Genomic DNA, 21,897 nt, shown 5'->3' with positions numbered 1-21,897 from the left:
ATGTGCACCCAGAAGTCCTAATAACATCCCCGGGGCAGCTGGGATCACCATTAACTGAGTATAGATTCCCCAAATGGCTGTTCAAATGCTGACCAAATCAATGTAAGCATTGATTAGCTGACTTAGCACTGAATCAACAATAGCATCCTTCTGCTCACTGTATCAGAGACTTCTTTATAGAAGTAATTCCCCAGTTTACCAATCTCTTACTTACTTATCTCTTATCCTCTATCATGATTTTAGAAATACAGAAAACGTTGCTGAAGACTCAAGTACAGGCCCTAACTTTTCAGAACAACATTAAGTTAGTCCTCCTGCTTACTTTGTATGCAGCATCTTTAATCTCTCTATCAACTCCTAATCATTGTTGGTACTGTGCTTAGCTATATGCCTTCCTGGTAGACGCAATTGCCCAATTCTTTTCAAATATACTTTTGAGACCCTTTTCTCAGCCTTACCCCATTGAGCGCCTTCTGCTTTGCTTATGGTCACAGGCTACCTAGCTTCTAGCTGAGGAGATATCACCGATCAGCAGCGAGAGGGAATCGTTTTGACAGGAGATGCCTGTTCTTACCTTAGCTCTCCCCGTGCTCTGAAGAATGTGCACCAAAGCACAAGCCATCTCTTCCTTGTTCCTTACACTGATCACAGGTTCCAGCACAGAGCACAGCATGGTGTAGTTGCTGGTAACAAACTCTGCAAATTCTTTGTATTGCTCCATGGGCAAGATGGTGATAGTCTGATAACGGGACTTTATCCGAATGGAAGGTCCCCCTGATTTCCCTTTGTTGGGTGTAGGAGTGCTGACTGGGTACCATTTTTCCACAAATTGGCGACCGGTTACACTGGCCATGGGAATGTTGACCAGGCCTACATAATTGTTCTTGTCCTTTTTCTTCTTCTTTTCCACATCCTTGTAGATGTGAACTGTGATGCTGTGAAGAGGTGGGAGACTGTAGAACTCAAAGTGCTCTCCCCAGAAAATGTTATCTGCTTTTGTTTTGCTGGTGGTGCGGGCAAAGAGTGTGTCATCAAGGCACAGCTCGCAGAAGTATTTCTTTTTTGGGGCCAGGTCCTTTGCCTCAATGATCCAGAGACGGAGCACATTTTCAGCTCGACGGCAGTTGTCCTGTGCAGAAGAAAGAGCTCAGCTTTGATTCAAAATCCCTAAAAGTTGAAGATTTTGTCTTCTAAAGCAGTAGCAAAAGGCTGCCTTTTATGTCCAAGGTAGGGACAGGGTCAGAATTCAGAATGAGATTCTCTGATCTTCAGAACCTCTAGAAAATCAGACATTTTCTAAAACAGAGGTGAAGGGCTGTCTTTTGTGTGCCAAAGGTGGGGACTAGAACATTTGTCTTCTTAAAAAGCTGTATCTGAAATGCTTTAGAAAACAAGCACTCCGCACAGGAGCCCCTCAAAAGCTGCTAGACTGATGTGGCACACTGTATTGTTTACTCTTGTGAATAACTCTAAGGAAGCTGTTAGCCTGTCCCTCAAAGGTGGTATGCCAGCTACAAAGGTGACTTATCAGGTATTTCCAGCTGATCAATAACTCGTTCCCATTCTCACTCTGGCTCAAATTCCTTTTGGTCCCGTTTCCACCACCCCCCTCACCTAACTGTGCCCCCACAGTAAAACATGAAACCTATGAAGCCACGTTCCACCCTTCTGAGGTGCACGGTATCAGAAATCCAGTCTGAAACATCATAAGCAGGCACAGGGGCAGGGATCAGAAAGCACGCTGACACGTATTTTATTCGTTAAAGATCTGACCTACTGCACTCACTAGAACAGTACACAGCAGCTTTCTGATACACTGATGAGTGGATGTCTCCCCAGACTAAATTAATTGAGGAGGCACCTGTGAGAAGCCCTGGTACATCCAATCATACCACCTCTATTCCCCAGTAACCTTATTTCCACAGTTTTTATTACCTTATTTGGCTGCACTGTCCTGCGTAGGTTTTCCATCCACTTGTCCCTCTCTGCTGCAGAGGAACAACTGAAGCATTTACTGCCACTGGAGTAGGTTACCTGGAACATACAAATGACAAGCTGAGTTCAGGCAAGCCCAGGAGACATGTAAGAGGCTGCAAAAAGCAAGGAAGATAAGCAATGCTTGAGCAACAAAGTAAATATTAAAAAGCCAGGAAAACAATATGGGAGCCTAGATGGCAGAAAGGTTAGAAGGCCCACAGAATGAAGAGAGAAAAAAACCCCTCAGTTCAAATTAATCTAAGACTAAAGAAACATATGAGGAGCACCAGAAGCTTCTCTTAAAGACTTTTAAACAAGGCTTTAATCAACCAGTTAATTCTTTTTTTTTTAAACACTTGTTAATTGATCCATAGCTATTAAATGCTTGCAGTTTTCCCTGTTAAGGCCCAGAGGCAGATGATTTGGTTAGCATAAAGACCAACAGAACTAAACAATGTATTAATATAAGGCAAAACACACTGGAAACGGTGTCTTCAGGCAATAGAAAATATTTCCAAGGGACCGTATATACAGCAACCAAAGGAGTTGTGCTCTGATCCAGCCCTGATGCTCAATGTCATATGCAACTCTGATTTCATGCAGGAGGGAACTACCTTGGTTTCCTTCACTTTTGCATGGCCTGACAAGCTTCATTTACTCTTTCTATTCATTTGTGCACACAATTAAAAAGCAGTTTGAGGCAACAGCCTCAGAGCTAAGTTGTTGCCAGTTTTTTCACTCAAGCCCCCAAACTGAAGAAAGCTGGAAAGTGCCTCCAACCAGAAGAATGAGACTGAAGTGAACAGGAACAGTTCCTGGATGCATCCTGAGGGAGAAGAGCCTGATATGCTGGTTTTCTGCCAGAGCAGTTTTCCAGGTTGTAAACAGATCTTTGTTCCAGAAATTCAGACACATCTGACTAATCCTGCTGAAGACAGACTGTCACCCATCCCTGCCACGACAGATTATGATGGGCTTAAATGCATCCACATAGCACACACGAATACGCTGTTGGTCCTGCGCGTTAAGGGCTGTGCTCACACAAACAGCCTGTTTCTGAAGCAAAGCTAGGAGGCATGCAGTGCTGTGCTGCAGGCTGCGCTGAAACAGCAAGAGAATCTTTGCATCCTGCTCCACGGTGCAATGGACATGACAGCAGTTACTGAAGCTTCTCCTTTAGCAACTGCAGAACAGGCTGGGCTAATGCAAGGGGGCTCTGACTGGAAATCACATTTGTCAGTTACAGTAAATTTTCTAAATTTAATTTGAGGTGAATTAGGAGAGGATGAATACACAGTTTATGAACAATAGTATGTTTCAACCTTACATTTGCATGCAAACTACAAATGCTTAGATATTTATCAAACTAAAGGGATTTTTCAACTAGAAGATGCAGTAATTGAAAAAGATTTCTCTCCATTGAGTGATTGATGCCATTAGCCTCAAGGACTTTAGAACTGCGTGCTGGTTAGGCAGCCCCCACCCAAGCCTCAGGATAGCAGTGGCTGCTGATCTGCTCTCCAATTACAAAGTCACAGAAGAGCATACTGCAAGGGTTTAAACCGACTGACAGCATATAATTGGCTGCGTGTTTGGAGGGCATTCTTTACCTCAAAGCAGAAGTCTTGTCCAAGGATACTGCTGTGAAGTGGCTTGACAAAGACTTTTTCTTCTGACCCAAGATCCAGGGCTTCGACGGCGCTGCCTGGGCTCAGTAAAGACTCATGGGAACGGGACTCTTTCAGCTTTGGCAATCCACGTGACCTGTAGGAGAACAAGGGGGAAAGGAAACATCATTTTTCTCACAATTACCAAAAGAGTTGGCGAGATCTCAGAGAAAGCTGCAACTTGTTGGTGTTTATTCAGAACAACTTCTACAATTAGTCTGTAAACCTTACGAAAATAACATTAGGCCAGTAATCCCAGACTCCTAAGGAAATATCCAGCTACACAAGCCTAGGAAGTCCATTCCCACTGCCCTAGAAATTGTAGCTTCTGAGATGTAAGTGAAAGAAAAGCAGCAAAACGAAGTTCAGAGCTTAGCTGTTGAAATTTGAAGAATACCATAGAAAGGTTTGAATATATTGCTGAAAATATTTACTACTATCTGGATTACTAAATCAATGCTGTGCATCAACAGCAAGAAGCACGCCAACCTCTAAATGTCTAAACCAATGCAGAATGACAGCTAGTTTCATTACAGCAGACAACCCTCTCCAATACACTTGATTTTCATACCGTACAAAAGCCTTTACAATAAAGTAAAAAATGCATATTATTTCCCCCTTCATAATGCTTAAGTCAGTCACATTTAAATTTTGCATTTTCTTCTTCAGCTGCTTATTCCAGTTTTAACAGTTTCATTTTTTGATATCTTTATTCTCTTTTAACTTCCCCTGACTCACACATACTGCTTCTCTTTTCCAAGGGACTGTCCTGTAAATCCCTGAGCTCTACCAGAGCTGGCATCTCCCAAATTCACAGAACCTTTTTATCAAGGCAGTCTTCTCTTTGCCCCCACCAGTCTTGATTAGTTCTCAAAAACATATCCCTCCTTCCATTATGCCATGGCTTTTTGCAACCAACGGCAACATTATAAAATGTGCTGTAACACTTTCTGTATTCTCTCAATTCAATTTAATGTAACATTTGTGCATAGTAGGGTGCTCTGCTGCCAGACAGCATTGTAAAACGTGTGCAATTTACAGGTAACAGTGGTTCCCCCTGTGCTCCTTCTAACTCCAAACTGACGCCTGAACTATAAGCTTCTGCAATGAAGTCATATGATACTTCAGGTACAACTAGCATTTCTACTTCAAAAACTAAACACTGTGCACACACATTTTTCCTCTAGCTGGAACTCAGTCAAAGCCTTCACAGATGACAAAAAAGGAGGAAGAGCACAGAGTCCCAGCTTAGCAGAAAAGGAGGTGTTTACTTGGCAGGTCCAGATTTTGATAAAATATTGAAGCTCTTGCTGGTCCCTATCCCTGGTCAGTGATCCATGAAAATCTGCCCATAAATACAGCTGCACATCCACCAAGTGTGACTGAGCACAAAGAACAGGTGTGAAAGTAGAAAGGCATCAGTTGTCTGCGCATTATGCAGAGAAAAGCGATGCTCAAAAATGATGCTCTCTCACCTGTGTTTGTCCTCACAGCAGTTCGTCTTTTATTCAATTCCCATTATCAAGGCTTAGTATCAAATGGAAAATGTTTTAAAATGTATTTATGGAGGAGTGAAAAGCACAGCTGCCTCTAAGAACTCCCTTATTTTGAAAAATAAGTAGTTTTTATATACTTCCCTCACATATCTTATACAAAAAAAAAATCCTCATTTTGTATCGTTAGTATCCTTACCAAATTCCTCTTACTCTTAAGCAATTCTATGGGGAAACAGAGAGGAAAAAAAACCCCACCACTTGGAAAAGGTGTTTTCAGCACTTCTAAAGCTGCTTAACAATAACTTGGTATCATGAAGGATACATGTAAAGCAACAAGCAGAGTTCATCTGACTGCTCTTTTGTACAAAATGAAATGCTGAAGGTATTCTGGTAGATTCATGTATGATAAAATTTATTAAACAGTAAGAGAGAACTTTGTTCCCATTTAATATATTGAATGACCTAAGAGCAGGCAGCAAAAACCTTTCATCAGAGGGATATTACAAAGACACTGATTTCAAATGCAAAACAGCAGCACTGGTACAAATGCGCTGGCTGCACTGTGCATGCTTTGTTATAACAGGTTATAGCAGCAGCTGTACCAATGCAAACCGAAAACCACAGCCATGTATAATTGAACACTTGCTGCAGTTAAGGTAGGGCAAGTCTAAAATAAACACACCACAATACACCACTTTAATATCATCTCTGCAAAATCCTCTCTAATTTCTCCTCTCAAGAAAGCACTGCTGAGGTCACTTGGCTTCTGTCCCTATCCCAAACTCTCAGCAGTTCCAGTCCTAACAAAGTACTTCAGTGCATGATGCAGGAGAGCTGGCTGAGAGCCCGCAGCCAACTCCCGTCTTAGCTCCTCATCAGAGAAGGAAAGCATGGAGTGGGCATAAAGAGAGGGAAGAGGAGGGAAAGAAAAATAATTGCCAAATAAAGGAGAAAGAAAAAAAGAGATTTTACAAATCCCAGTTAAGCGAAGGCTGCACTTGGATTAAGACAAACAGCGCACACCTACATGAAACAATTGTACAGCCACTTAGCAGTGCATCCCCAAATCATAGCGGTGCCACATGTCACAGCCTTTCCTTTCAAACTCCGTGCTCTGCGCTACATCTCAGACAAGAAATCCTGCCAGGAGAGGAAGAAAGGCACCAAAATCCAGGAGGAGTTCTTCCTCAAGCCTTAGGTTACAAATTTCAGACGAGCATCATGCCAGGCAGATACGCTGGGGCAAGAAGAAAAGTCACAGCCGCACTGGTAAAGAAATCTGTCTCCTCCTCTGCTGCGCTCCCACCCGGCCCCGCGGGTGACATGAAGAGGCTCCCGGGTGCGTGTTGCTATGGTGTGGCCTCCTGTAAGGAGATTAGGGGGAGCCAGCAGCCGGGAGAGGCAGCAGGCGCGGGGAGGCTGTGATGCATAAGCAGCAAAGGTGACCTTTCGAGAAAGAAAGAAGTCCCTCCTCTTCCTTTAATGAGACCTGGACAGTTAAAGACAGTGGGAGAGACACAGGCATCGTCTGAAATGCCTCTGGAACAGCTTTTGGGGACAGGGCAAGGGCAAATGCAGGTACACAAAGCAAGTGTACTCCATGCCTCCACATGCAGTCTTGTAAGTTAAATCCTTTGGTAGCATCTATTCTGCCTTACTGCTCTTCGAACTAGTTAGCTTTGTACATTTTGTTTTGTTACAGATCAGCTGGAGCATGGCTAGTTTTGTTGACTCAGGATCCTGGGGCAGAGGAAATCTGTGTATCTGCAAGAGCAATCCCTTGAAGTTACCATATTTAAAACAGATCAATAAACTGATTTAAGTGGCTTAGAATTGGCACTTTGTCTTCCATAAACAGCAGAGTAAAGTTGTTGGTCAGATGCAACCACATGCATTTACAAACACAAGTACATGCATTTGTAAGCACCATGGTATGCATTTCATCTATTGATAGATCTGCAAAGCAAATCATTGACTTGTGCCTAAATCAGCAGCATCCCAATCGATAGAGGCAATAATTACACAGAAATAATAGTTCTCTTCTGCTTTAACACCTCATCTGATATTCTGATGCTGTAAGTAACAGTGAAAGAAAATTGCTTGCTGGCTTCCATTTTTTGGCCTCAGAGATGCCACTAACTCACTTCCCCATGTCCAGCAAACAGGCTGGATTAACAGGGTCTTTTCCTGCATTAGGTAGGAAGCTACTGGTAAAATGAGTATTGCTTAGAGTGTTTGTTAGGAGAGAGGTAATCCCAGAGAAGCAGATTACTGTAAACAGGAAGATCACACATGCAAAAGGTGGGGGAAGGGTTGTTTGTACAAATCTGTTTCTGGTAAAGAGCTCCATTAACAACACAAATCCTGTTTTAAATAACAATTAACCTCCAACGATCAACTTCTTTCCTGCTGTTTTTTCTATCTACTAGATAGAAAGACAAAAAGATTACAAAGGAATGACTTAGTTCAGAGCAAATAGTTACCAACAGCACCAAACAATTCTGACAGAGGTATTCTCCATAATTCTTTTCCAATAAGAAAAGCAGGTAGGGGAGGAGCGTATCAGGGAACGCTTTAAACTTCTCACCTCTTTTTACATGTTCTGGAGTACTGGTCTTCAGAGCTGCACAATTTCCTTCTAAATCAGAGCCCAGCCAATGTCCCAAACCACTGACCTGGCAGCAGCATGCAACTGCCACTGAAAAAGATCTCTTCAACAACACCATCTTGCTGGCCCAACCTCAAGCTGACCTCCTCTCCTTGCACACCATAATTCAGTAATTTTCCACTACAGGAAGATCTCAGTTGTAAGCCGGGAACTAGAAACCTCTGGCTTTCAGTGGCTGCCCATGGCACACAGCAGCCTATTATCTGACTTCTATTATATTCTACTGTCGATAAGGAGTGTAGGATAAAGGGTTAAACTCTTAATTGCTCTGGTTATGAAGCTCTCCTGCTGATTTTGACCTATTTAAAAGCCAACCTACAAAGCACAAAACACTTTCAATTACTGAGCTTTCCAGGGAGAGCACTATATTGCTTGGAAAACAAGCCTGTGGACATCAATAATCCAAAAAAAAAAAAAAAAAAAAAAAAAAAAAAAAGTATGGAAATGAACTACCAAGGAACAAATCCCATAATCTGTTTCTTTTACCGAAATGGTGCAAAGGCAAAGAATTCTGAAAAGCGTTTTTTGTTCAGCCCAAGCACCCGGCTAAAGCCACATCTCCACTGGTCTTACGGGAAACCGCACGTCTGCATGCTTCAAATAATTCCAGCACAATACCCATGTGTTTAGAGACACTCCCCAAGACCAGAAAGTTGAATTCAATACTTAGCCACTCACAAAGTCACAGGAGAGAGCTTGGACTGTAATGCAGTGAACTTTCTGCTCAGCGCTGCTATTCGAAATCCCAGTCCTTCTGAATCGGACCCTAACGTCAGTAACATCATCAGCAATACAGGTGTGCTCTACCAGTGCTGCAGCATCAGGTTTCCCAGTGCAAGTGTTCATTTTGCAGGCACCACACCCCGCTTTGTTTTCCAACTGCCAATTAGTAGAACATCATAGTACTTGGTCAACAATTCTACAAGTCTAACTAGTTCCATTATTAATTTTTTTTTTTTAAATCAGAAACTTAGAGTAACTTATTTAGATTCCAGTTCTGCTCAGCTGCAATTAAACACTAGCTTTAGCCTTCCATTGAGATTCTGGTCTTTTCTTACAGGGCCCTACCCAAAGTCTCATTGTTTGAATCCTGGGTTTGCAAAGCCCTCCCCTGCCCGCCTGCTCTCGCTACAGATCGCAGCTTGTCTAACAGACATCTCATATGGTGCATCCAAACAGGCTCCTGAATTCCACAGTGGTAGCGTTCTCTTCACTCTACTGTAACCGTGGTCTCTGCTATGAACATTTCAAATTCTTTTGTTCTGCTGTACCAGAGATGTTTAACTGACTCGGTTTCATTTCACTAAGAATTTTATATGCTAAGAAATTTATAGGTGAATGCTATGTGGATGAGCCCAGGGTTTGCAGAAAAGCATCAGCCATTAAAAAGTATGTTTTTATAAAGGGGTCAAGCGAGCTTGCAGGTGGGACAGAGCAGTCTAGCGTGAAGGTGAAGGAGAAATAGGCTTAACAGTGAGATCTTGTTCAGTTTTCACTAAAAAACAAATGACTGTATAAGGACTGAAAGAACTGGCTGAAAGAAATATGTTCATCAAAACAGGAGTGAGATGTCTCTCCGGAAACAAACCACTCCTCCCCTTTCCCCATACCCCAGTAGCAGATAGATATGCTGAATGAATACAAGCTCTGAGTGAGTCAAGCCTTAGCAACACGTTGTGTAACACAGATTTTTATCCTCACATCTAAATCTGGATAAAAATCACCCACCTTTTTTTGAAAACCAGCATTAAATTATAATGAATGAATATGAAAAACATGGCAAGATTTGTTTCTATTATTTATACGATCTGTGCTATTTTCATACTGCAAAGAAAGCAGGAGGGAAGAGCGAGAACTTACCGAAAGTAGAAAAAACTGTCGTTTGCGCAGCGATACCGTTTCACCATGAACCCCAAAGCCATGGCTACCCTCTTCCCTGCAACCTGCTGGAGCCCATTCTGAGCAAGCACACAATGGATCCTGTGCTTGTCTACGACTATCTGATAACGCCATAAAATGACTTTTAGTAAAGCAGGAGGATTCCCACGTGGCAGTAAATCCCAACAGGGCAAAACCCTCCCAGCTGTCTGCAGAGCTTTATTGCAGTCACTGAGACCATATGCAATGCAGCCAGTCTCAACCATTTTTGCTTCCTCACCATAAACAAAACTGAGGCGAGAACTGTTGGTCCACTTAGAAATACTCTCAAATTCTTGGCTGCAAACTGAAAATATTAATTTGGTCTCTCCTTTCAAATGTAATTTTCCTTAAGTCTTTTCTCATGCTTTTTAACATGTTTTATGTATTACTGACACTGAGAAAATGTTAAAGACAAACGTGTGGGTTGAAGTGTTCAAAGAATGCTGTGGGAAACAGGCTAGAAAAGCTGTGAAAGATGAGACAGTAACATGGTGCCAGATAGCCTCATGGTGAGAGCTGTTGGTAACCTGGTGAGATGCTGCACTGGCCACATATTTGAAGAGCTCCATTCACATCTGGCATGAGTCACAACCAAGCAGAGTCTAAGTCTTCTCATGTAAAGACAAAAAACGAGTTTTCAAGTACAACAGACCACCCAGCAAACAATCTGAAGCTGGAGTAATAGAAGTGATGAGAATTATAGACTGAAAGGTTGTGGATTTCTACAGGACCCCTGGATGCTGACCCATGGTAGGCTTGTTTCTGGAGGGGCACTGTAGTGCTCTCCTCTCCCCAGACACACAAACCCACTCTCCCCGCTAACCCCGACACACAAAGTTAAAAGCCAGCAAAGCAGGCTGGCCAATTGCTTTCTGCTGAAACAGAAAATCTGATCACAAAAAAAAAAAAAAAAAAAGCAACTTATCTCCATCCCTTCTTCCTACAGCATTCCTGAATCTTTTCTATTTTAATCAACTCTGAACAGACTGCATCCATCCTCTGTCACCATCTGACATGGCATGCAGTGTTACAGTATTCCAAATCTTGATGCGCACCAGGATAACTAATCTTCCTTACTCCAGAATTTTACAGGTATTTATCTATAAACATCTCCTAACAGGACCTAACACTACAAAAGCATGAGAAAGCAACTTGACAGCAGCCTCTATTTGCTTCTAATCCTTGCAGTGTTGTAATTTATAAAGCTGTATAATACTTTCTTTGAGGCAGGGCTCTTGAATTTGCCAGAGCAAGAAAAGGTTGATGCTATCAAGTCAACCTGGCCCTGAAAACCTGTATAACACCATGACATCACCTAACACCACCTGCTTAAAATGGAAAAGGGCTGACTCGCCAGGGTAGGACAGGAAAGTTTTTGCTGCAACAGATAAAGACACTTAGAAAAAGCAGGGAGAGCAGAAGGTGAGAAAATGGCAATTCCCTCTCATGAATTAAGAGTCAGATGCTATGTATTATCTTCTTTCAGGCAGAAACAGTTGTCGCTGATTTGTCCTATTGGAAAAAATCCCAAACAGCAGCATAATTCTAAAACACAAATCAATCTTTCTAGCCTACTCTTTCCTCCAGCCCATCTCCTCCCAGAATACTAATCTGTTCCTCATCTTCAGTGTTTCATTCCCACATGGTTTGAGTTGTTTTTCCTGCTGTTCTACCCACCAATTGCATTTTATAGGCACCCTTAGATACAGAGTGAAACATGGAAGGGAAGGAAGAAATTACTGGCAAGTTTCACTTTACAATGGAACTATTTCCTTTATGGTTTTATTTATAAAATACCATTAGAAAAGTAATAGCTCTAACCATAAACTTTCAAAGTTGTATATCCAATTGGTGGACTGTCTGATTAGACCACAAACGCAGAGACAACTCCATTAAACCTTCAGATCTAACAAAAGGTAACTAACAAGGTTGAGCAGTGCTGTTACGCTTTCTTTCAAAAAAATGCAAACAAAACAAACCAACTTATCAGCATGAGGCTTCCAACAGAGCTTGAGGTGAGGCTCATGCTTTTGAACAGCTATATACTCCTTTGTGCAAAGATTTATCTCCAAGTAAAATTAATCTCAGCTAGCTTTCCACATAGCTTGACTACTCCCATATGATCTCCCTTGCCTCCAAACTGTGCCCTCTGTTCACTTCAGCACATATACCTCAAAGGAGGAAGGCCACACAGATTGGTATCAAAAATGCTTCATTCTGTTAGTAGCAAATAATCATACCAAGTCACAAAATCCTCAAAACACTGTTCCATCTCCTGCCCTACAAATGCAAGATGCTTTGATATAAGGCTAGTGTAGAAGGCCAAAGAAGGAGGGTGACTGGAGGGAACGTAAAGAGCAACCACCAGCTTGTCCCTGTCAAACATCTGGCACATCACTGGCTTTCCAGAGCTCGTTCCCCCAGACCTCTGCATGGAATCTGCCACTGGAACTTCTCAGTTCATTTGCTCGTGAATCCTCCTTTTTAAATCCTTGCCAAGGAGACTTAAAAGGACTGACAGAACAGACCAGCTATGCTTAATGCTATCACGGCATGCAATGGATTTTATGCTTTGCAAGCCATCAAAGAAAATTCACATTTCATTCAAGTCTAGTTGACAATTCATGCCCACACTGTCAGGGAGTAGAGGAGAATCTGGTTATAATGAGAAGACAGCTTTGCTGTGTATAATATGTCTTAAAAAAGTTGTAGGGATTAATTGTAGCTAAATTTATTGGCTTTCCCAGAACAACAGCATTTCCCTTACACTGAAAAAGGAAGTGTCAGCAATCCACAGCACGAGTACCTGCAGACAAATATATTATTTATGGCAAAGAGATTCTTGCATTACAAAACTTCAAGCAAAACTGGCTACAAACAACAGTAAAAATACAAGGTATTTTATCACATGGTGGCATTATTTAACATGTTTACGCTTACTGAGTTGCTTTTTATAGCTACGTTGTAACTCCCTGAAAATACAGACTTAAAGCAAAGCTTGTCTCAAAACAGACTGAGTGGACATTACTATGACTATAGGAACATCATCACCCACATTGTTAGTCACATTTGATAAGCAGCAGTCTCTTCTGTACCTCATGAAGTTAACAAGACCTCTAACATTGAAAGCCTTGCTATCTCCATGATTTTATGGTTCTGCCTTTCAGATGGAGAAGATAGCACCATTGATTGAAGCAGCACAGCATGACAGATAGAATACTGAATTCAACTCAGCTAAAGGAGAAGGGAAAATGCACTAAACTGTGTAGAATCACAGAAGCCTGCCGTGGCCTTAAGTAGAGGGCAACCTATTTTTCACTCAATCAAGTTCTCCTGCTGGGCTACTGTATAATGTAAAACAAGGTAATGTCTAACAAAATCAAGAGATTTTACGAATAGTTAGGAAAAACTGTGTGTAAGTGCTTTTGCTTGCCTGACATATAATCCATTCCAGCCTGAATTGCCAGCCAAAAACTAAACAAGCAATATACCAAATGGAGCACTAAGATGGTCAGAAGTTACTGAGTTTTGCTGTTTTCTGAAAAACAGACCATCTGTTCACTGTAGTAACACTGCAGTAACTATACAATCGACTGACATTAGCAAGGATTCTTAATGTGCCTGAACTGCACCACATATCTCTGGGCTTTGCCAGTGCTAGCTGAACTGATCTACTTCTCACCGACACAATTCTTCCTATTGGCACTGATCTGCAGGTAAGTATTGCATGCACCAAGGCAAGTTTCTCTAAAGCTGATCAATCCAATGGTTTTGTATCATGAAATTTAAAGTCTGCAGCTTATTTGAAACAGATGCAGAAAAAGGTATTTGAGTCCATATGCTTCACCTGAACCTTTTGTCAGATATTAAGAACAGCAGAAGTTTCCAGTCCTGTGTCAGCAGTACACGATACACTAAATAACTTCTAATATACTGGAATCAGTCCAAAACCCCACCCATCTGCCAGTTTAACAATAAATCCCATTCTTTGCTCTCATTCTGAGTGCATACGCATGCTGCATGCAGCTTCTGCAAAGTGCCTCTGGATGAGGAGAGATTGTTTTGGGAGATGCATTGAACCTTACCTGTCATCAGCATTGCGGAGAGATGGGAGACGGAAACTTGTGTTCCTGTCCAATTTCGACTGACTCTTTGTCCTCTTGATGGACCCTTTCAGGCGTTTACTGAAGAAGCCCTAAAATGAGAAGTTGCAGAAGTGAAACAGGGAAACTGATTCCAGTAATAAATCAATCAATGCACTGTCACTGAGTCCAAACCCAGCAGTGATTCCTGCTGACAACATGCTGTATTGGGATTCCTTTGAGCAGAAAGGCAGGGCTAGATTGTCAATGACAGTTCCAGTATGTGATAGCTTCAAATTGCAATAATTAGCACTACTCACATTACAGGTGCACTTCAATGAATTCCAACTATTATACAAGAGAATTTCCCCCCCATCATTTAATACAGAGTAGTCTTAGCTATCGGTATTTGTTCCTACTTCCCCTTTCTATGCCATGTTTTTAATTCTTGGTCAGATTAAAAGTACAAAATGTCTTTTATTATGAGCTGCTACCACACCCACAGTTACACCCAGGTTTTCCTTTTTAATTTAGATATAGCATGTTAAGATTTACAATAATCTGTAATTTTAATAGTCTTATTAGCCAGAATTGAAAATTTCAAAAGAGTTCAGGTACTAGTGACTTCAGATACTAGTTCTGGTATTGCTTTGAAGCAAAGCTCAACTCAGAAATCTACTTATGATCTAAAAACACTAAATCTTCAAGTAATCTATCTTTTGAAATACAATTGTTCACCAAACAATCACAAACCAAAGCCATATTAGTTGGAGGGAGCCTCCAGGGATCATCTAGCCGGCTCCTGCTTAATGTGGGTGCACTGCCAACACTAAGTCAGCCTAGTTCTGACTTTGACTAGCTAAATCTTGAAAACTTCTGGTGATGGAGATTTTACCACCTCTCTAGGTAACTCAGTCCAATGCTGCATAAGCCTTCCGGTGAGAATGATTTTCCTTGTGTTCAAAAACCTCCCAAGCAGCAATCTGCAGCTGCTGCCTCACTATAGCATCTGCCACTGCAGGGAAATGTTTGGCTCCATCACCTTTGTAACTCCCCTCTCCATTGCAGTAGGCTGCCTTATATCACTCCTTAGACTTTTCTTTCTCAGATAAGTCCTCAGCTTCTCCTAGTTCTCTCCTTGTTGATACCGTCAAGACCTACTGTTGTGTTACCAGTAGTGAAACATGAGTACATCTGACCACTGAAATACAAAAGGCAGGTGTGTATCTATAGGTGTGGGGAATCACAGAAATATTTCAAAACCTGCACATTTGATTTTCTCCTGTAGCCCTTTAAATTTCTCCGCGTATAATATGCATTTTAAATAAACCATATTGTGTCAAAATACTTCCAGGGCTTGCAGACATACAAGCACATATATTCTTTGGCATGATCAACATAGAGGTTCTTAATCCAATAGGATTAAGCAACATTTTACTGGCCAAATCTGTTCTGCTCCTTCACAGATCAGCTGCACAGAGCCACTCTACCCTGTGCACTGCTGTGAGGAAATTTATTAAACACATGCAAGTGAAACCACATTTGTAAGAATATTACAGACTGGTAGAATCTGCTCAAAGTGAACGTTCTTTTGGCATGTACTGGACCAGCAGATCTATAGCCTTACTTTAGTAAACGGCTAGTGACAGTGATATCCAGCTGGGGCCAGACTGCTCTCCCACCATCCGTGTTTTTCTAGGATAGAAGTCGAGTACAGCTGATTTTGAACACATTTGCAAGGCAAGCTGCCACAAGTTGCATTTGGGACAGGTGACAGATGTTGCCCACAGCTGCCTCCTGTAATAAAGAAATCAGCAAATCGGAGACAAACAAGGTCTCCTTTTCTATGCAGAAAAGCAAGAGTTTCATTGGCTTCAGGTGACTCACCAAGGCTGAAGTATGTGACTTATCTCTCACACTCGTAAGAATCAGGACATCACAACAAAAGATTACTTTATCTGCAATCTTTTAGTCTGAAAAATCTCACATCTCTTTCACCTCTTCAGGAAGAAAATGAGGTTTATCTACAACTGGACAGGGTGCTATGTAATTTTCTCTAGACACCCTTTCCCCACAAAAGGATCGACCAGGTGATCTTTTGAGGTTCCTTCCAACCTGAGCTACTCTATGATTGTACAGTATTCAAAAGAAAGGACTATTACCCTCTTCTCATCAGTGGATGCTAAATTGCTGGAAAAGAAGTTGCTTCCAAACAGCAAAGCCTGCATTTCTTTAGGGTCAAGACATACGCTGCAAGCGTCTCTAAACCAAATTTCCAGTCTCACATTTGCCTTTATCTTCCTGTACTTTCAGTTCCTTTTGAAACAAAATGTATTCCCTTCCCTTTAAACAAGCACACCCTTCAACTCTCCTCACCTTTCTTCATTCTGTTATTCTTGGTCCTTTTACACTCAGTTTGTCCCTCTTCTTCCACACAATTCACTCCTGTATTCTAACCCTTCTTGAAACCACACGGTTCCCCTCTCTGTACACACTGGCAGGTGGGTTGTCTCTCTCCTCACACTTGTTCTCACTCCGTTTCTTTTGATGAATGACCAAATGAGTCCTGCTCAGTTGTCAGGGGTCACAAAAATCCCACCAAATCCACAGCTCCTCAGGCCCATACCCACGACAACTTCTGCAAATGCAGCAAGGTGGCCCGTCTACTCTCACCCATTGAGATTTGCATGGTGATACATTACTGAAAGCCTATCCACACCTGTTGCTGGCTGTAGGATCTTTCCAGCACATGCAGCATATTTCCCAAATACTTGTGTAGGAAACAACCTGCTCTCACACACCAGAGCCTGACACACACCTGTCCATGGGCAGCGCAGAGAAACTGGGATGCCCATTGGGATGGTGCTGCAGGAGACAGAGGAAGAGGGAATTTGTTTTCTGCATCTGAAGGCAGAGCTACATTCAAAGCTGCCCATCAGTTTTTGAGGCTCACTAGCCAGCAGGCTCCTCTGGGGTGAAAGCTGCTATATACTCCTGAAATAGGAAATAAAGTGGAAACAAAAAGGCCTGATATCTAGATACTGCAAAAAACCACCCATAAATCTTCACATAGTGTGCTGGGGGAAAAGTTACTGTCAGTAGGGAAGAAGTGGTTTTAGCTGTGTGTGCCACTCAAACTCTACCCATGTTCCTGCATTTTTCTTGGTCCTGGTTATTGAAAAAGTGCCTTTGAAAAAACCCCTGTAATCAATAGATGCTCTTGGACATCTCTTGGGGCCATTGCTGGAATTCAAGTAGAGGATATATAGCACTTTCAAAGGCACTTTCATATATTCTGACCTCTCAGCATAAAAGGTAACAAACCCAACTACAGGGATTCAGATCTGGTGGACTCTGGCTTCATTCCAGTACCTCTCAGGCTACTCAAATTGCAAACACGAAATGATATGGGTTTTTTTCCCCTTAAGGGCAAATAAGACAAACCTGACCCAGTCCAGCAGAGGTCCAAAAATATTTATATTGAATCATTCCAAATCCCACTCAGATAGGGACCATGAATATTCATTTTTGTGTGCATGCACAATTTTAAATTAGCATTGCTTTAACTTTACTGAAACATGTTCTTGGTTTAATTGAACATAATCTATTCCCTAATGAAATAAATATACTATCAGGGGTTGAATAAGGCTATCTAGCATTGACTATACCAAAAAAAAAGAAAAAAAAAAGAAAAGTAAGAATATAGTTAAGGATAAAAATTATTCAGACAGAGCATGCTTATTGGTCATCCTGAAAAGACCTGAAAACATTTGCAGTATTTGCTCTCCGCACCTTGCTGGCAGTTCATGCAGGGCCAGTGCTTACAGATGGACAACCTGGGAGCAGCATGAAAAATTCACGCATGCCAGAACTGAGCAGAGTTTTTCGACTACCATTTGCCAAAGGAAATGCTTTTAAATACTGAATGCAGATATAAAAAATGATGTAGTGATGAAAAATAAACTCCTAGCTGAAACAATACCATCTAACTGAAAGTTTTATTACTTTCTCCTTTTATAGAGAAGAAAGCCCTGCCAATGTTAATAACTGTATCTTGTACCATTAAAAAGACAAAACTACCCTTCTTCTGTTGTTGTCTAGGTATTTCTCTTAAACACTTATTTCAACACAAAATACACCGCTCTTTGGTTCTTATATTTAACTGAAATGAAATGTGAGCTTTAAGAATTATCATTTTAAGGACAGTGGGAATATTACTGCTTAAACAAACATCCTCAGACAAAGAGAAGTAAACTTCTTACCCAAACTGCCAGAAATTATGAGACTATGTTCTTAATAAAAAAAGTACTAAATATCTGGTTGATAAATTACCTAGAACGCAAAAAGATCAGTACTGTGTAAACACAGTATTTTATCAGTAGTCCAGTGAGAGAATAACTGTAGAAGAAAGTGCCTTATTCCTTCAAGAGACAGATTTGATGGTCCACACGTAGTGGGACAAAGTTCAGTACAAATGCCCCTCAGAACCACAGGTTTATAGAAACAAGAATGAAAAAGAAAGACAGGGGAGTGAGAACGCACAAGCACACACTGAGTCAGGTATGTGGAATAGGTTCAGAGCAGGTTCATCATCTCAGCCAAAAGCATCAAACACTGGGGTAAGAAATCCCAGTGATACATCATCTAAAAATAATTCAATCCCACTGAGAAGTCTATTCATCTCGTTTGGAAGTTAAGCAACTCATCTCTCCCACTCTGCCAAGAAGAAATCGCCACAGGAGAAGTGATAAATTCAGCAGGCTTTTGTAACTTCCCTCCATAGCTGCACAGGGAAGGTACAGAAACTCTGACCCCCAAATATATTAAATTCAGGGATGGTTATTGTTCAGGGCAGCTTTGGCTTTAGGAAATGTTCATTCTGTGCCAAAGATGACAACTGTCTGTCTGTCCTATTCTCAATAAAACAGCACATGAACTGCCCAACAAATTCAAAGACAGCCCAAGTATGAACTACTCAACTCTTTGACTATTACTCCATACAGACACACCGATTATTCATTCTGGAAAGAAGAGCCCATGCATAATAAATAATGATCGTCTTTGTTGTTTTGAAAGCGAAATGTTAATTCAGCCATGAACTAATAAAACCAGATATAACTATAGCACAAATTATCCGTCAATAAAATGCAATGGTACTGGAGGAAGTTTCAAAGCACAAGAACTAGTGTAATATGGGCAACAAAGGTTCATCTTACACACAGTGCTGTGGTATGCAGCACTGTTACCTTCATTAGGTATTTCTGGGGACGAACACCTTACCTTTTGGAGGCTTGCAATGCAGCTTGAACATCTATAATTCTTGCCAAGGAGCACTAATGCGTTATTAACAACAGCAGGTGGGTAACTTCATTTACAGAGTGACGAGATTTGTTCTCTCTCAGGGGAAGGTTTGGATGGGTACAAAGATAACACTCAAGTGACTACGGACAACAGTAGAACTGCCTCTGAACTGCTGCATGTTGTGAGTACACAAAGCATTTTATTTTGTAAGTGTCTTAAAAGCAGCTATCAAAGAAAAACAAGACAAAACAAAAAAATATATCCATGTGAAAATGCTCTCCTGTGCTAGTAACATTGTAAAGCTACGGGAAGCAAAGCAGCAGGGGAAGATAGCCAGGTTGTAAAATGGAAAGATACAACTAGCAGGATATTCCAGGGATTAAGAGCAAACATGGTGAAGTTTTCTATCCCCTGTAGGACAACAACAAAATGCCAATATTAACTAGCAGGGAGAAGTTTGCCTAACAACCCAGTAGCACTCATTATTAAAATATTAGCAGTGATTACCTTTGAAAAGGCTCTCAACACTCGCACAGTATAAAAGCAGATGAAAACAACTATACATACACCTTGGCGATAATACAAAGAACAAGACAGTGACTGACAACAGTCAAATTTCACCATCAACTCATCTCAAAAGCCTGGCACTGCGTGTCACTGAAGAAGCGGTTTGTGCACAGGCAGAGGACAATAAAAAACCATGTTTGAATGTACAAACAAAGGAGAAAGGACAATAAAAGTAGTATTATGTAAATCTGCCATAGCTGTCACACTAATGCACCACTCTCTTCTGATCTCATCTCAGCAAGAAAACTCGTATAAAACTAAACTCCAGAAGTATAAACTGATTAAATGCAGAGAAGAGGGGGGATTTACAAATGACATTTTTAAAAGATGAACTATTTATTTTAGAAACAAAAGCAAGAAGAGATTATATAGACGTATAAAACAAATAGAATGGAAATTAACTAAGCTTCTCATGCACCCTGTTACATAAGAAAACCAAGGGACAATTTGACATGAGAGGCAGCATATTTAACTGATTGTCAGGAGACCTTTTCTAATGCTATATATAAATCAGTCTGTAGAATTCTCTACCACAAGATATTATACAGACAAATTTTTTCAGCAAGATTAAAAAAGGATTATGTGTTTATATAAGGAAGAATAACATATGTAGCTGCATTAGTCAGGTTTAAAAATAACAAGAGTGAGCAATTATCATGCTTCAGGACACAAGCTGATCAACAGCAAGGATCAGGAAGATATTTTTCCCCTGATGGGACAGCACTGCAGATTTGGCCAGATAATAATCTCAACTTTCCAATGAAAATTTGTCTACAGCCACAGGAGGGATGCAGAATAGGATGAACAACTTGAAAATAAGAATAATTATATAATAACTAGTAAGAAAACCAAGGAAATGGAGAGGATACCACAACAGGGATACATTGATAATACATTAATTAATAAAATATATCATGAGATTGCATGTGCTCTGTGTGATGAGCAGACAAAAGTACTGAAGGAATAACAGTTGCCGACGACACTAAGCTGTGCAGTTCAGTTGATACACTGGAGGGAAGGGATGCCATCCAGAGGGACCTTGACATGCTTGAGAGGTGGGCCAATGCCAACCTCATGAAGTTCAACCAAGCCAAGTGCAAGGTCCTACACCTGGGTCGGGGCAGAGAAGAGATTCAGAGCAGCCCTGCGGGGAAGGACTGGGGGTGTTGATGAGAAATATAACATGAGCCAGCAATGTCCGCTTGCAGCCCAGAAAGCCAACTGTATCCTGGGCTGCATCAAAAGAAGCGTGACCAGCAGGTCGAGGGAGGTGATCCTGCCCCCCTACTCTGCTCTCGTGAGACCTCACTTGGAGTATTGTGTACAGTTCTGGTGTCCTCAAAATAAAATGGACATGAAGCTGCTAGAGCAAGTCCAGAGGAGGGCCATAAGGATGATAAGGGGACTGGACCACTTCCAGCATGAAGACAGGCTGAGAAAGTAGGGGCTGTTCAGCCTGGAGAAGAGAAGGCTGCGTGGAGACCTCATAGCAGCCTCCCAGTATCTGAAGAGGCCTACAAGGGTGCCGGAGATGGACTTTTCATGAGGGACTGTAGCAATAGGACAAGGTTTAAACTTAAACAGGAGGAGTTTAGGTTAGATATAAGGAAGAAGTTCTTTACCATGAGGGTGGTGAGGCACTGGAATGGGTTGCCCAAAGATGTGGTAAATGCTCTGTCCCTGGCAGTGCTCAAGGCCTGGTTGGACAGAACCTTGGGCAACATGGTCTAGTGTGAGGCATCGCTGCCTATGGCAGAGGGGTTGGAACTAGATGATCTTTAGGTCCTTTCCAACCCAAATCATTCTGTGATTCTATAATAAAATTTCCAAGTCACTGGGAGTCACAGTAAAAGCATTCATGAAGAAACAAGAGCTACCCAATAATGGGGTGAGTTACATCAACTTTTCAGATCCTAATTCAGCAAGGTGTTTAGCATGGACGCAAGTGGGAGCAGAGCCTGGCTGCCTTCATAGAAGCCGTCCACATCAGGCACTAATATGAGGAAAGAGTATCCTTAAAAGTCCCTATCCAGGAATTAAAAAATAAAGGTCAGAAGCCCGTCTAGACAACACCACCACAATGGTGATAAACAATAAATATTATATGAAACAGGTCACCTTAGTCTATCAGAGTATTTAATCAAACTACAGTTATTGGCTGCAGCCAGTGAAGTATGTGGAGAAGTGATGGCCTCCAGCTACCTCGCCACGATTCAAGC

At 41.5% G+C, this 21,897-nt stretch overlaps 1 protein-coding gene across 6 annotated transcripts in view; it reads right to left on the bottom strand.

Annotated features, from left to right (window-relative positions):
* Positions 1–21,897, bottom strand: part of RASAL2 (RAS protein activator like 2) — a 186,766-nt gene that overhangs the window by 27,794 nt on the left and 137,075 nt on the right. For all 6 annotated transcript variants that reach the window (XM_030495124.1, XM_030495125.1, XM_030495127.1 and 3 more), the window contains 4 exons: positions 13,814–13,923; positions 3,588–3,741; positions 1,936–2,034; positions 575–1,129 (listed from right to left, as the gene is read on the bottom strand). In XM_030495124.1, coding sequence (XP_030350984.1) covers positions 575–1,129; positions 1,936–2,034; positions 3,588–3,741; positions 13,814–13,923 — 918 coding nt within the window. The remainder of the gene's footprint in view (positions 1–574; positions 1,130–1,935; positions 2,035–3,587; positions 3,742–13,813; positions 13,924–21,897) is intronic.

This window comes from Strigops habroptila, chromosome 8, assembly GCF_004027225.2.
Source record: "Strigops habroptila isolate Jane chromosome 8, bStrHab1.2.pri, whole genome shotgun sequence".
In the NCBI taxonomy this organism is placed as follows: Eukaryota; Metazoa; Chordata; class Aves; order Psittaciformes; family Psittacidae; genus Strigops; species Strigops habroptila.
The sequence above is the reverse complement of the archived record's forward strand: the minus strand, read 5'-3'. Positions and strand labels throughout refer to the sequence as shown.